Source organism: Ochotona curzoniae, unplaced genomic scaffold (genome assembly GCF_017591425.1).
Source record: "Ochotona curzoniae isolate NIBS_2020 unplaced genomic scaffold, NIBS_Ocur_1.0 contig_43, whole genome shotgun sequence".
Lineage (NCBI taxonomy): Eukaryota > Metazoa > Chordata > Mammalia > Lagomorpha > Ochotonidae > Ochotona > Ochotona curzoniae.
In genome coordinates this window covers 6,828,053-6,843,750 of record NW_024466218.1, presented here as the reverse complement: position 1 = coordinate 6,843,750, position 15,698 = coordinate 6,828,053, and the positions used below count along the sequence as shown (strand labels likewise).

The 15,698-nt window shown below is 41.5% G+C and overlaps 1 protein-coding gene across 4 annotated transcripts in view; it reads left to right on the top strand.

Annotated features, from left to right (window-relative positions):
- Window positions 1-4,240: 4,240 nt before the first annotated feature.
- The window catches only part of PSMA8 (proteasome 20S subunit alpha 8), a 31,068-nt gene continuing 19,610 nt past the window's right edge, over window positions 4,241-15,698 (top strand). For 2 of the 4 annotated variants that reach the window (XM_040984697.1, XM_040984696.1), the window contains exons 1-4: window positions 4,241-4,414; window positions 9,329-9,455; window positions 11,983-12,107; window positions 14,840-14,962. In XM_040984697.1, coding sequence (XP_040840631.1) covers window positions 4,313-4,414; window positions 9,329-9,455; window positions 11,983-12,107; window positions 14,840-14,962 — 477 coding nt within the window. In that variant the 5' untranslated portion in view covers window positions 4,241-4,312. Of the gene's footprint in view, window positions 4,428-9,328; window positions 9,456-11,952; window positions 12,108-14,839; window positions 14,963-15,698 lie in introns of all 4 variants that reach the window. The other 2 variants (XM_040984695.1, XM_040984698.1) reach the window with 2 other exon arrangements.

Below are 15,698 nucleotides of genomic sequence, written 5' to 3'. Positions count from 1 at the left end.
TACCAAGGCACATTTTAACAGGAAGCTAGAATTGAAGCAAAATGAAGTCTTTTTTTTAAGATTTATTTAGATTTATTTATTTTATTAGAAAGGCGGATATACAGAGAGGAGAGACAGAGAGGAAGATCTTCCATCCAATGATTCACTCCTCAAGTGACCACAACAACTGGAGCTAAGCCAATCTGAAACCAGGAGCTTCTTCTAGGTCTCCCACATGGGTGCAGGGTCCCAAGGCTTTGGGCCATCCTCAACTGCTTTCCCAGGCCACAGGCAGGGAGCTGGAAGGGAAGTGGGGCTGTTGGGATTAGAACCAGCGACCCTATGGGATCCCGGCACGTGCAAGGTGAGGACTTTAGCTGCTAGGCCATCACACTGGGCCCTAGGATGAGTTTTTTTTTTTTTAAAGATTTATTTTTATTATTTTTTCATTGGAAAGGCGGATATACAGAGAGGAGAGACAGAGAGGAAGATCTTCCGTCCAATGATTCACTTCCCAAGTGAGCGCAACGGCCGATGCTATGCCAATCCGAAGCCAGGAACCTCTTCTGGGTCTCCCACGTGGGTGCAGGGTCCCAAGGCTTTGGGGTGTCCTCAACTGCTTTCCCGGGCCACAGGCAGGGAGCTGGAAGGGAAGCGGGGCTGCTGGGATTAGAACTGGCGCCCATATGGGATCCTGGGCGTGCAAGGAGAGGACCTTAACCACTTGCGCCACCGCGCCGGGCCCAGGACGAGTTTTGAACCCTCGTACTCTGATACAGAATAGGATCATCCTAAGCAGCATTTTAACCTCTACCTCTAGTTGGTCTCCTAATTTATAACTATCAGCCTGTCAGGGAGCTCCTTCACAGGCATATGCTCATTTGGCCTATGAGTATATTCAGTGGAGAAGCTTAATCCACAGGCCTTACTTGAAAATAATCAGTACAAATTAATTCACATTTCAATTATCTGAGAGAAGCATATCATTTGGGATAACCTAGAGGCTCTTGCAAAACAAAAAGAAAAACTGAAGGCGTTACTATATTGACCTTAATGTAAGGAGCTAGATTGTGCTTGTCCCATATGAGGTCCATTTAGAGTATCAGGTACTTCAAAAAGTTTGTGGATAATGGAATTAAAAAGTAAGTTTATGTTGCTCCAAATTTTTTTTTAATTCATGTTTATTTTTTACAATAGACACCTCATAGGAGATTTCAAATTTGCTTTCAGCAAAATAAACTTCTGTTTTTGAAGCACCTCAAAATTCACAAAATGATAATGATATTAGTAAGGTTGGTACCATCGCCAAATGTAGGGCTAATATTTCCCCCAAACCTAAGGGCAGCATGATACTTAAATAAATTCCTCCCAGTGACGCCAGTGCAGTCATCAGAGAAGATTCAGAAGTGATCAGCTGGGTTATAAGCTGCCATATTTCGTGCAGACAGCATAGCTTTTCAGTCTCTCCCTCCTCCCCAAAAAAGGAAAAGGAAGTACACGAATGAAGCATTTAGGTAAGACACCTGTCCCCAAATGCTACAGTGCACCCCAACTCCTCACTCACCGACAAAACCCCAGATAGAAGTGTGACACCCTAATTATTCATACCTTCCATAAATCCAAAAAGTGAGAATACAGTAAACTCATCTAAAAGATGGCTGGAAAAACTGCAACAAAGCCTCCCTCTAGAGAATTTAACTTTCTTTTTTATTTCACATCTACAGTATCAAAATATGAATGGGGGCACATAAATGTGCAGTTCATTTCTATTATAAAAGTAAGCAGTAATGAGGGAATAAAGGAATGGCAATTGATTCAAAATTGAAAAAGAAAAACTTTGAATAGAGAAGTAGATTTAGTTAGGAAGCTAAAACTTTCTAGCCAAAAAAAAAAAAACCCAGACCCATGTTTCACTGGCAAATCATACAAATATTTAAAGCACTAATGCCATTCCTTCATAAGCTATTCCAAAAAGCCAGAAACCATTCTTAATGCAGTTTATGAGGCCAGTGTCAATGTAATATCAACCAAGAAAGGCAGTGCAAGAATTAGAGAGTACATCTTATGAATACCAAATCACAGAAATCCTAAAAAAAAACTTACAAACCTCAATGTTGCAACAGAAAGATTACAAACAATAAAGAAGTTCAACTTAGTCTAGAAACCCAAAAGTTTTCTGACCTGAATTTTTGTTGAATTTTTGTTGAAGAGCATTCACTGCTTCATTGCCCAAATGTTTGCAAAAGCCATACTGAAGTTAGGCCGCCATTCCCATATGGGTGCCAGTGCATGTCCTAGCTGCTCCACTTCCTATCTAGCGCCCTGCTGTGGCCTGGGAAAGCAGCAGAGCATGGCCCAACTCCTTAGGACCCTGCACCCACTGGGAGACCCAGAAGAGGTTCTTGGCTTCAGATCAGCTCAGCTGCAGCCATTGTTGCCATCTGGAGATGAAGCAGTATATGGAAGATCTTTCAATCTCTGTCTCTCCTTCTCTCTGTAAACCTGCCTTTCCAATAAAAATAATAATTTAAAAAATGCCTATTGTAAAGATACATGTTTCTATACATATAAAAAGTGAAAACACATATACCAAGTTGATGTAAGTGGCTTTCTTTGCAAGAGACCAGAGATTGGAAAGGGAGCAGGAATGAATAATAGAGATGTTTCCATTTTAAACTGCATATTTATAGTATTTATGTTTAACTTTATTTCAAGTGAATAAGACATCACATATTAACATAAGTTATATATGGTTATAAAAAATTTGCTAAAACTGGAAATAATTTAGTGAACTGTACCAGTGGCAGTTTCCTGAAATGGGATATAAGAGTTCTGTTGGATAAAACAAGGTGAAGGATACAGGAGATTTTTTTTTTTTGCTATCATTTGGAAACTTCATGTAATTATTTGAATTCATCTAATTCAAATACATGAAACTTGACTCGAATTATTTGAAGATAAAAAGAAAAAATATTAGCAAGAACACTAAAACACTTCTAAACAAAACAGCCTCTGGCAAATGTTGGCTTACCAAAATTGTAAAGTAACCACTTACACTGAATTGTTGTATCTGGGAATTATTGTTTTTCTCAGTAGAATCAAACTTTTCAAGAGTTTCTGATATTGAAGAAAACAGATGAGGAAGGATACATACAAATTGCTTTCAGGAGTGAAATAAAATTCTAAATTAAGTAATTGGAATTAAGGGAGATGAGTTTTCCTCCTTGTGGATATATATATTTTTTGTTTTTTTGTTAATGATGAATTCACCAACTTAATACTCCCCAATGGAAAATAGTACTTTCAAGTATTAAACAATACATGTAAAATAATAGGAGCTAAACCTCGTCGGCTATTAGAATCCACCAGGTCCCATTTCCCATTATTATGCCCATAAACAACATTTTAACCTCATAACATTTTGCAGCAAATTGTTAATATTCTCAGTCTTACTGATGAGAACACAGAGACAATTATTTCAGGGCAAAGATGTTCTTACACAATATAAAGACTTTCTGCTATAGCTAATCACCTGAAAAGATGTTTTTGAGTATTTGTAAAATCCCTTTGGTTAAAACAGTGTTACGGGTACAGGTATGACAGAGTAGCGGGGACAGCCAGCACCTGCCACAATTGCATTCAGCTCCCTGATAATGGCTGGGGAAAGGCAGAAGATGACCTGAGTGCTGTGGGTCCCTGCCAACCATTTGTTCCTTACCTCTCTTATCACTGCTTCTCTAATACATGATATTCTTTTTTAATTTTGTTTGTCTCAGACACAAAATCTTTCCTCTGCAAGTTCACTCTTCCAATAACAGCAAAACAGGGTTGGGTCAGGTGTAAGACTGGAGCATCCCCCTTCCTCATCCAGGTCTCTGAAGGGGTGAGAGGGGCCCCAAGCAGCTGGGCAGTCACCCGCAGCTTCCCAAAGTGCACATTAACAGAAGGCTGGGATCCCCCAAGAATGGAGGCAGGACTTCAGACACTCCAACAAAGGCGAGGGAAGGTGCAATCCAAACAGCAACCCCTGAAGGCCTCGTGTTGAAGCCTTGGGGTCATCTTCAGAAACAAGCGACCTGACACTAAACCTAGGTTACACTGAAGGTCCGGTGGCGCTTGGTAAGGGAAGTGGAAGGAGGCGGCCCCTGCTCCAGGACCACCGACAGACACCTGCGCAGGATGTCCCGGAAGCGCTGAAGGCGCCGCTGCGTGGACTTCCAGATGGTAACCGAGGCGCATGCGTAAGTGCTTCCAGGCGGTGCGGCGCCCGCAGCTGCTCACCCGTGTCGGCTTCGGTGTGTGTGTCTGTGGGGTCGGCGTACTTGTCCTGGAGATGGCTTCTCGGTACGACAGGGCCATCACGGTCTTCTCCCCCGACGGACACCTTTTCCAAGTGGAATATGCTCAGGAAGCGGTGAAGAAAGGCTCCACAGCGGTGGGTGTCAACCGTTGTACGTTGTGTGTCCCTTAACCCACTGCCCCAGCCTGCCCTCCACGGTGGCAGGGTCCGGTGTTGGGGGAACAAGTCCTCTTGTGAAAATGGCTCCATCCCCTTCTGTTTCTGAGATTGGGACCTGACGTGTGGTGGAAACAGCTAGATATTGGTTTCATGGTGCCTTTGCTTAAAGATAGTTACAAACTGAAAACCTAGGCGGACAAGGATGTGTGTGTGGTGTCCTTGACTCTGAAGGACACCGCCGTAGGCATGGTGTGTCTGCAATAAGACTAGAAAAGATGTACCGTTGGGAATCATGCGGCTCATGATTCACTTCCTCAGAAACCCCCAGAGCCCTGCGACATTTAACAGCCCCTTTATCCTGGAAGCTGTTGTTTAATAATTATGGTGAAAACTCAAAAATTGTCCATACCTGACCCTAAAATGTGAATCATACATCGCTCAGCGTGTAGAATCACAGTCCTCCTTGTCTGTGAAATGCTTAGAGTGCTGGTCCAGGCACACCTGCTGAATCCTCCAATTTCCATTGCAGTATTTATTGGCACTCTTTTAGAGGTTCCAAACTCCAAGCATTTCTCCCTCTTTTCTATAAGTTTTTAAATGCTCCTGGAAGTTCTTGAGAGACTAGAGTACTTTCAGCTTCACATTACTGAGAAACTTTTAAATGCTCAAGGTAGCAGTAATGCTGCTGCCAGATTTTAACTCTACTCAATAATCTTGGTGATTCATAAAAATTACAAAGAAGGAAAGTGCCCTAGTGACCAGTGATCTATTACCCCTAAGACTTCCAACTCCTAGACTTCGAATTCAGAAAGATCCAATTTTTTTCAAGTCATTTCATGAACCTGTTTGTTGTATATGTTGGCATTTCAGACAGTAGCTATGAGAAAACACAGAATATTTCTAAGTCTAGAAGTTACCTGTATTTCTCTCACTTCCCATACCAACTGAGATGCGGAAAAGAAAAAAATTTCACTTTCAATGTGAATCTCTCGAATGGAAAGTGTTTTTTTTTTTTAATACTAGAAAGAAAAATCTTTTTAAAGTATTTGTCTATTTAATTGAGCCCAATAGTTTCACTTCTGTTTTATAAGTCCTTTTTTTTTTAGAATTGCAAATTTAGTAAAAGCCTGATGTAGCATAAACCAAAGGGGTACCATTTTGATATAAACAAAGTTATATAATCCCCACCATTGCATGTAGCATATGGTTAGAAAATAATGCCCAAGTTTTAGAGCCTAAAATAAAGAGAGTAATGGGAAAGGACTGGAGTGTAATAAGAAACCACATTGACTCGTTTAAAATGTTTTAAGAATGCTATAGAACTGATTAATAGTTCCTTTGTAATGAGCTGTAAAAGGGTAAGGATATAAAAATACCTGTAGTGGCCATTTTTAAAGATACATTGTAAGGATGAGACATTTTTGTCTGAGCATTGTAAAACTATAATTTGCATTGTTGTGCGAAGTTATTCACTGTTTTCCTTTGTGGGCACTATGACCTTTAACATACAGTCTTTGTTTATTAGAGCAGGTTGCAAATGTTATTATACACAAACAGCAGTTGGATTTCTAAGTTATACATGAGCAGAGTTTGGCCAGTTGTGACCAATGCATAGATACAATACGTTTCAGTAACATAAAAAGTTATACAGGGCACAATTAGAAGCCTGGGGCTCTATTTCCTTTCTTGATGATTATTTTACAACCTAACGTGAGGCAAGAGGCTTGTTTTCTTTTTGCTTCCATTCCCTTTTCTACAAATGCAAAATATGTTCAAATAACATTTTGGAGAGATAATACCTTTCTGGGGGGAAAAAAACGAATCCTTCACATTATTCCCATGAAAATTCTAAGATTTATTATCATTGCTCATTCTGTCCTTTCTCTGACCCCAAAATGTTATTAGCTCTATATTTTCTACTTTATCAAGTCTCAACTCCACAGTCTGGCCATCAAAGTCCTCCAAAATCCTTATCTACCGTCTTTGCTTTTTAATTAAGGGACAGCTCCTTCTTGGTTTGCCTGTGTGCTTCCGCCCATGAAGCAAGCACACGAGGGAAACACTTCTTTGCTGCTGCTCTACACCTTAACATGCCTTTGAAGAGTGTGCATGTTTTTCCTTCATAAAGCTTTTGTTCATCCCCTCCAGTCATCATGGGTCTAGTTCTAGTGTGTAACACAGAGTGTGTTACAGCATTTACTATTTGGTATCAAGCTCATATTTTCTTTAATGTTAGGTTTGTTTAATAATCTCATGCCAACTAGATAGGAACAGAGTTGCTAGGAGGGAATTAACATTTAAGTAATGTTGTATGGGGTTGGCGTTGTGGTGTGGCTGGTAAAACGACTGTGGCTTGCAACACGCACATCCATATTGGAGTGCCTGCTTGAGTCCCAGCTGCTTGGCTTCCAAGCCAGCTTGCTGCTGATGCATGCTCGAGGGCAGAGGATGCTGTCTCAAGTGCTTGAGTCCCTGGCTCCTGGCATCAGCCGTGGCTGTTACCAACATTTGGAGAGTGAACCAATAAGTATGAATATGAGCTGTATCACTTTCTGACTAGATACTAGAATGGGAATTCAAAACCATCCTTTTTTTAAAAAAAGATTTATTTATTTTTATTACAAAGTCAGATATACAGAGAGGAGCAGAGACAGAGTGGAAGATCTTCCGTCCGATGATTCACTCCCCAAGTGAGCGCAACAGCCGGTACTGTGCCGAACCGAAGCCGGGAACCAGGAACTTCTTCCGGGTATCCCACATGGGTGCAGGGTCCCAAAGCACTGGACCATCCTCGACTGCCTTCCCAGGCCACAAGCAGGGAGCTGGATGGGAAGTGGAGCTGCTGGGATGAGAACCAGCACCCGTATAGGATCCCAGCGCATTCAAGGCAAGGACTTTTAGCCACTAGGCCACGGCGCCAGGCCCAAAACCATCCTTAGTGTTAGATAACAAACCAAAAACGTACCAGGAGAGCTTCTAATTTGTTCTGTCCTCCATGGTACTAGATGTCATCTGCAGGCCTCAGTAAACTCATTGTCATGTCCTGCATGAGAATCTGAGCATGCTGTTAACCGTACAAGTGTGGACACCCAGTTCTGACACAAACACTTCACAGTCGGGCCACAGATCCTGCCATTTTCACTGTGGTTGGAGTTATGAGTACAGTAATCCAGTTGGAGGGATCCCCCAAAAAGCCTCACCAAAGATGACCCAAACCTGACTCCTTTGTGCTGACTGGGGTGGGGTCTGGTTCAGTCTGTCACCCACATCAGCCTATACACACACTGGTTACAGTAATCTAGTTAGTTCTGTCTCCAGGACCTTCTCATACACAAACCAATGGATGATGCAGCCCAGCCCAATCCTGTCCACCACATACTGCCTTCCTATACACCAGTGTGAACTGCAAGTAGTTGGAGCAACCCCCTGTAACTACCATTAGGCCTCCCCCAGCCCTGATTCCTGTATATCCTGGTATGTGCATCAGACTGGTCCAGTCTGCCATATTCCATACAGCTCTTGTATTAATGGGCATTGGCACCTAGCCAAACCCTACCAACCCTACCCTCCAGCTCACATTCATACCCATTGGTGCCACCACCAGTCTAGCCAGACCCATCCGCAACCCTGATTCTCATGCTCACCAGCAGGAGTTGCAGCCCATCAGAGAGGTAACAACAGTTTCATTACAGGGCCAACTCCCAACCCCAGATCTTGCACATTATGAATGGTTCTATGGTCTAGTCTGACAAGAACTGGCCTTAGTCCCAGTATTTGCCACCTAATAGTGCAGCAAAGCCCAACCAGCCTTTCCTTACTCTGGCTCATGCATGTACCAGTAGATATGGTCGCATAGCACAGCCTGGCTCTCCCCCTAACCCAGCTGCCATGTAGGCCAACAAATATTGTAGTCCTGCTCATCCTGGCCTGCCCCCAGTCTCAGCTCTTACACTCACCAGCAGGAACAGTGGCCCAGCAGGGGATTTCCCACAGCTCCCCTACTGGGCTCTCCTGTATCCCATGTCTTAGGTTTGCTGGTTGGAGCTGTGTCCCAGACTGGCATGGGTCGCCTCACCTCAGCATCTACCAATAGGCATTGCAGTGTGGCTAAGCCCAGCCTGTCCCCCATCCCAGCTCCTGCTGGCAGATGCTACAGCCTTGCTCAGCCTGACCAGCCCCAAGTCCTGGCCCTAATGTGAACTGGCTGGTGTTGTGGCTCAGCCTCGTCCATCCTGCACCCAGTTCTGGTTTTCACATCTGCCAGTGGGTGTATGAACTGGCCCAGCCTGTCCCACTCCCAGACCTGACCCATATATATGCCAGCTGGTACTGTAACCTGGCTTTGTCTGGGCTGCTCCCACTCTTGATTCTTGTGCTCACCTGTGGGGACTATGTCCTGACAGAGGAGTTTCCCAAGCTTCTCTATCAGGTCACCTCCCTGTAGCAGAGCTTGTGCACACTGGTAGATCCTTGGCCAAGCCTGACTTGGCCCAGCTCCTGGTGGGAACAGCAGCATTGTCTGACTGGTCCACACCCATTCCAGCTCTTATTGTTGGGTGCTACAGCCCAGCCACATCTGATCTACTCCCAGACTCAGCTCTTGCATGATTGAACAGGCTGCAATGGTTGCACTGATTTGAAACCAGGAGCCAGGAGCTTCTTATGGATCTCCCACACAGATGCAGGGTCCCAAGGCTTTGGGCCATCCTCCAGTGCTTTCCCAGGCCACAAGCAGGGAGCTGGATGGGAAGTGGGTGCCAGGATTAGAACCTGCACCCATATGGAATCCTGTGCTTGCAAGATGAGGACTTCAGCCACTAGACTGCCACTCCAGGCTCAGTATGATTCAATTTTAAACTTCAACTTAACGAAAACATTTTTTTGTGACAGGTTGGAATTCGAGGTACCAATATAGTAGTGCTTGGAGTCGAAAAGAAATCTGTTGCCAAGCTTCAAGATGAAAGAACTGTAAGGAAAATTTGTGCCCTTGATGACCACGTCTGCATGGCATTTGCAGGTACTGATGGACATACAATAACGATGCATAGTTCCTTAGTGCAGTAGAGCACCCCCATATGGACTCATATTAGTGGGAAGAAATAATATGCCTGTTGTATAAATTACAACTTTTTAAGCTAGGTTTCTGATGATGAAAAAAATGATAAACCATAAATAGTACAAAAGGTGTATTTTTGTGAATTCGTTTTTTTATTGCCGTAACAAAATACATCTTGTTGGCTCCTTTGCACATGAATCAGCAACATAGGTGGTCTAATCATGCGAGCCATGTACCAAAACCAGACTGCACACCCATGGTCGCCGCGATCGGAGAGCCTGACGTGTGTGAGGCCAACATGAGAAGAAAGCACAGGCTGCTTGTTGAGGCCAAAAGCCACTGGTTGGCCTCCCCAACCGCAGAGGAGCAGAGGCAGCGGCATCGTCTAACCCACCTCCAGCCCCCGCAGGGAATTGGAATCTTAAATGCTTTCTCTAAATAGACTTTTTATTCTTTTACCCATCTGGTTAATAGTGATTAGTGCAATTCACATTCTTATGTTAAAAACAGACACAGACAGCTATATTACTCATATTTGGGCAAATTTAATTCTTTTTCCTTTGAGTCAGTTACATTCATATTATTGTAAGTACATTTTGTATATCTTAGTTTTAGTTCACGTTGTAAAGGAGACAAGTACTTGAGAATAGTGTAGCTGGTCATATTTCTAATTGAATGAAGCTTTAACCCATAGGATAGATTATGTCAGTCTCCTGCTGTTTTTTCTCAGGTAATATTTGCAGAGAGGAGCAAATCAGATTCTCTTTTTGTAACTGAGTATGTGGTTACACTTGTTACCCTCCCTGAGAATTAAGTTAATTGTAAACAACCATATGCTATGCACTTGATCATTGTTGAGTAATATTAATTGTCTCAGCTACTGAGAATTACTTGAGATTTGTAAAAGCAGAATTTGAAATAATAAGAGTTTATGAGTGCAAGAGACTGATAAATACATGGGAAACAGCTGAGTTTCCAAGATTTTTCAAACACAATATTTTGGCAGTTTGTCAGTTTGTTTGAAAGTAAAAGAGTGGATGAAAAAACTGAATGGTCATGGTAAAATTAAATGCCAAAGAAATCTTTAATAGCAGTGTTTACAACCGTTGCATCAGTTGAAGTTTGTGGTCAATTTACAAGTCTTTTGATAGTGTTGTGGTTTAAATATGTTCTTAGTATCCCCCAAGGGCTCATGCATTAGAATCTTGGCCTTTAGTGTGGTGATGCTTGGAGATGGTGTGGACTTCAAAAGGTAAAGACTTAGGTCATTGAGGGCCTGGCGCGGTGGCACAGTGGTTAAGGTCCTCGCCTTGCACGCCCAGGATCCCATATGGGCGCGGGTTCTATCCCGGCAGCCCCACTTCCCTTCCAGCTCCCTGCTTGTGGCCCGGGAAAGCAGTCGAGGACAGCCCAAAGCTTTGGGACCCTGCACCCGTGTGGGAGACCCGGAAGAGGCTCCTGGCTTCGGATTGGCATTGCATCGCCGTTGCGCTCACTTGGGGAGTGAATCATTGGACGGAAGATCTTCCTCTCTGTCTCTCCTCTCTGTATATCTGCCTTTCCAATAAAAAAAATAATAAAAATAAATCTTTAAAAAAAAAAAAGACTTAGGTCATTGAGGGAGCTGGAATAGGAAGGATAAAGGTATTTCTCATTAGACCCTGACTTATTTCTTATAAAAACTATTTATTCATTCCTTCATTCAGTTGGCACAAAGAGATGCTCCATTTGCCAGCTCAATTCTGCAAATATCAACAACAACCTAGACTGGCCAGATCAAAATCTGGAGCCTGGAATTCCAGCCACATCTCTCACATGGTGGCATGGACCTAGCTACTTAAATCCTTACTGCTGCCTCCCAGAGTACAGAGTAGCAGAAAACTGGATTAGAAGCAGAGCCAGCACTAAAACCCACGGATTCTGATATGGGACACTGGTGTCTGAAGTGACCACCCAACCACTGTGCCAAACACCATCCTCAAGAAGGAATTTTTGAGACCCCCCCCATTTCAGCTCAGAAGGTTAAGCCACCACCTGCCTCACCAGCATCCCACATGGGCAGTAGGTTTAAGTCCCAACTACTCCATATCTTCAATAAATCTCACTGTTAACGCATCTGAGAAAGCAGAGCCACAGCCACCCACATGGGAGCACCAGCTAGAGATCTACACTCCTGCTCCAACCAGATCTCTCATTCCTGCAGTGGTCTCTCAGTTAAAATCTACAGATACATATTTGATAATAAAATGATACTCTTGCTTTCTTACCAAGCAATGTAGTTTATTATTACTGGTTCAACTACTACTTTTTAAAGCCATCATTATAAACTGAATAAGGATCGTCTAATTAAGTCTTAAAGGAAATCAGACCATGTGACAACCAATACTTAATTATACAAGCCCTTTATAATGGGCATATATTGGAGAATTGGCAGCTAAAACCTTTTGACAGTGTAAAGCATACTGTAAAATTTGTACTGTTTTGCTAGGACTGACTGCTGATGCTAGAGTAGTGATAAACAGAGCTCGCGTGGAGTGCCAGAGCCATAAGCTCACGGTTGAGGACCCAGTCACTGTGGAATACATAACTCGCTTCATAGCAACTTTAAAGCAAGTAAGTTTTTTTTTTTAACATGTTTTCACGTATTTCTTCAAATTTTCTCTTTTTGCATTATAATAGATCATATCACAGAAAGCACCCCAACTACTTATTTTATTAAGTTCCTATTCTTCCTCACACTGAATATTCATGCTCTTATTTCAGAATGGGCTTGAGTTGTCAATAGTAATTTTAAAAGAGTGATAAGTCTGATTTTTCAAGGGGGGTTTTATGCTTATGAAGGTGTTAATTTTAAAAACAACAATTATGTAAGACTTTTCATAGTAATGGCCAGTACCGTTTCATCTACAGCTAAGTACAGCTGGTCAGGCTCCCTGTGATTTCTTCTGAATCCATGGGGAGATGTGTGGCTTACCATCAAGTATAGTCATGTTGGACACAAGTATTATTTTTACTGATGTTATATTTATATATGGCAACATAGTCCCTGCAGTCAGTCCCTGCAGTTATTCTTACTGTTCTCATTTAATATTTTTGTACTTCCTTTTTTTGATGGTTTAGTTACATTGTTTTCCATTTCTTTTCATTTCTTTCTCCCACCCCACTACCATAACATCACTCTGTGTTAGTCACCACTTTTTTGTTTTTGGGATTACTAGGATAGAGATTGTAATTGACTCTGATACCCTTTTATATGTGGCTAAATTGCTTTCTGGAAAGATTGTACCAATTTTTATTGTGCAACTAGAATGTGTAAATGTATCCCTGAAGAATCATCAATATGGTTTTCTGTTTTTCTTTTATTTTTTTAAGCAATTGTAAAATTGTATTGCAATAGTTGTTTTAATTTGTGCTTTATGATTAGCAGTAAGACAATTTTTTTTCACATTCGTTTGCTCTTATTTCATTTCTGCTAGTGTAAAGTCACATGAGTAGTTAGAGTATGCTGCAAGAGCCAAAATGTGGGGCTTTGAATTCAGTCTTGCTACTTAGTACTTTGGGGGAATTTATGTAGCTTACATTTACTTAAGTCTTCTTATTTGTAGAATGATCATTATAATAACACAAAATATAAAAATTTCCCTATTTGGGACTTAACTTTGTTAATTCATATTAGAAGAAAGTCTAACATATTAATCTATTTTTTCTATTTAATTTGCTTTGATTTTTCCCAGTTTTTAAAAAAGCATGTACCAGGAAGAAGTGGGGATAGAACACTGTTTATGTAAGGTTCCCACGTGTGGCATTTAGATTTTCTTCTAGAATAGCACAGCTGTGCGTGAAGAGAATATTTATGTGAGCACGGTCATGGGTCTCTAACTCATGCTGTTGCTTTTGGGGGGCCTGGAGCTCTGGGCGTGGAATGCGTGCATCTCATGTATGCCTTGTGTACTTTCAGATTGGTTTGCCATTATGTATGTATTACCTTTTCACTAAAAAATGATTGACTCGGCAAATAAAGAAGTTTCTCTACTATGAATACTATAAAGATGTTCTTCATGCCTAGGCTTGAATTGGAAATGTTAGGCAGTACAAAAGAATTCAAATTCTGTTCTTCAGGAGTTGATTTATATTCATAGACAATTATTTCCTTTCGGTCATTGAAGTGACTTATAGAAATAACTATAAAATAAGAATATAAATATGACACCTTGATAAGGCACAAATTTAGTACAAAGCTGCCCGTGGTCCACAAGTTCCATGCAGGCATAGATTCTCAGTAATGTGAAGTTGCCTATGAATTTAGTCGTAAGCTTCTTGTCAGGAATGCCTCTGCACACCTGTGAGGAATACTGGTCTCAGTGTTAACGCCAGCATTTGGAGCTTGACTTCACCAAGTTTCCTGACATTAAAATAAAAAAAAATTAAAACTGGTGTCCAATGCCCCACTGTCTTTGAGAAAAAAGCAGCCTTTTTATTCCTCCAAGAGAAATAAAGATTTTCTTGCCTTGGAACTGAAAAATATAATATTGCAGTTTGAAGTAGAGGTAAATTGATACACAGTGAACAGATTATACCTGTAATAATAAGATTGAGTCAGAATACTTGAAAATAACTTTAGTGTCGGGCCCGGCGCGGTGGCGCAAGTGGTTAAGGTCCTCACCTTGCACGCCCAGGCTCCCATATGGGCACCAGTTCTAATCCCAGCAGCCCCTCTTCCCTTCCAGCTCCCTGCTTGTGGCCCGGGAAAGCAGTCGAGGACAGCCCAAAGCTTTGGGTCCCTGCACCCGCATGGGAGACCTGGAAGAGTCTCCTGGCTTCGGATCGGCATAGTATCGGCCGTTGTGCTCACTTGGGGAGTGAATCATGGGACGGAAGATCTTCCTCTCTGTCTCTCCTCTCTGTATATCTGCCTTTCCAATAAGAAAATAATAAAAATAAATCTTTTTAAAAAAAAAGAAAATAACTTTAGTGTCTTCAACGGAAATAGATGAAATGTTTACAAACACATCACTTGAAAATCAGCTTTCCTGAGAACCAGAAAGTTGTGGCTAAAACACACAACTCCTGCTGTGTTGAAGAGCTTGCAATACTGTTAGCATGGAAACAAGAGGCTAGTGTTAAACTACACATAGCAAACTTGAGATTTTACCTTTATAAACTGTGTACTGTGCTTTAAAATTTCACTTTGGATTGAGTTAAGCCTTAAACTGATCTGAAAATGGGAAGAGTAAGAATCAGGAAAGAGTACAAATCAGAAAGTCAGAATCAGGAGGTGCTTTGTTATTAGAATTTTTAATCTGATACATAACAGTGTTATCCTAAAAATACCTTTTATTTTTCAGAAATATACCCAGAGTAATGGACGAAGACCTTTTGGTATTTCTGCCTTAATTGTAGGCTTTGATGATGATGGCATTCCAAGATTATATCAGACAGATCCTTCTGGTACTTACCATGCTTGGAAGGTGGGTCATGATTATACTAATTCATTTCAGAAGCTGAGTAAGTATTCACTGAAAATGCCTGTTGCTTTCAGGGACATGACAAAATTATATTGCAGTAAAATATAGACAGTATCACAAACTTCAAAAACATACCCACTTAGCTAGCCAGAAATGATGACAGTTTTAGATAAATAAACATCTTGCTTTATTTATTATTTTTTTAAATTAATTTTATTGCATTATGTGACACAATGTTAAAGGCACTGGGCTTCTCCCACCCCTCCCCGAACCCTCTCCCCATGGTGGATTTCTCCACCTTGCTGCATTACCACAGTTCGAATTCAGCTGAGGTTCTTTCAGTGGAAGTATTTACCAAGCATAAAGTCCAGCATCTTATTATCCTAGTGGGTTCAACGATTTCTTGGGGAGACCATCTCTGGTCTGAAGGTAAAGCTGGCAAAGTATCATCCCAATCAATTAGAAGCCCCGACATAACATCAACAATCATTTACAACTTTATGGCATTAATTGACATGGTATTGATTAACAATATGTTAACCACAGGTTCGTCTATCTTTTGAAACAGTGTGACAAACTTAAGCATCTATAAATGGCCAAATTAGAGAAATACTGTGTCGAGTTCCTATTCATTGTTCATTCTTGCAAATTAGTGAGTTAAAAAAAAAAAAGACTTATTTTTGTTGGAAAGGCAGGTTTATGGAGAAAAGGAGAGACAGAAAGATCTTCCATCCACTGG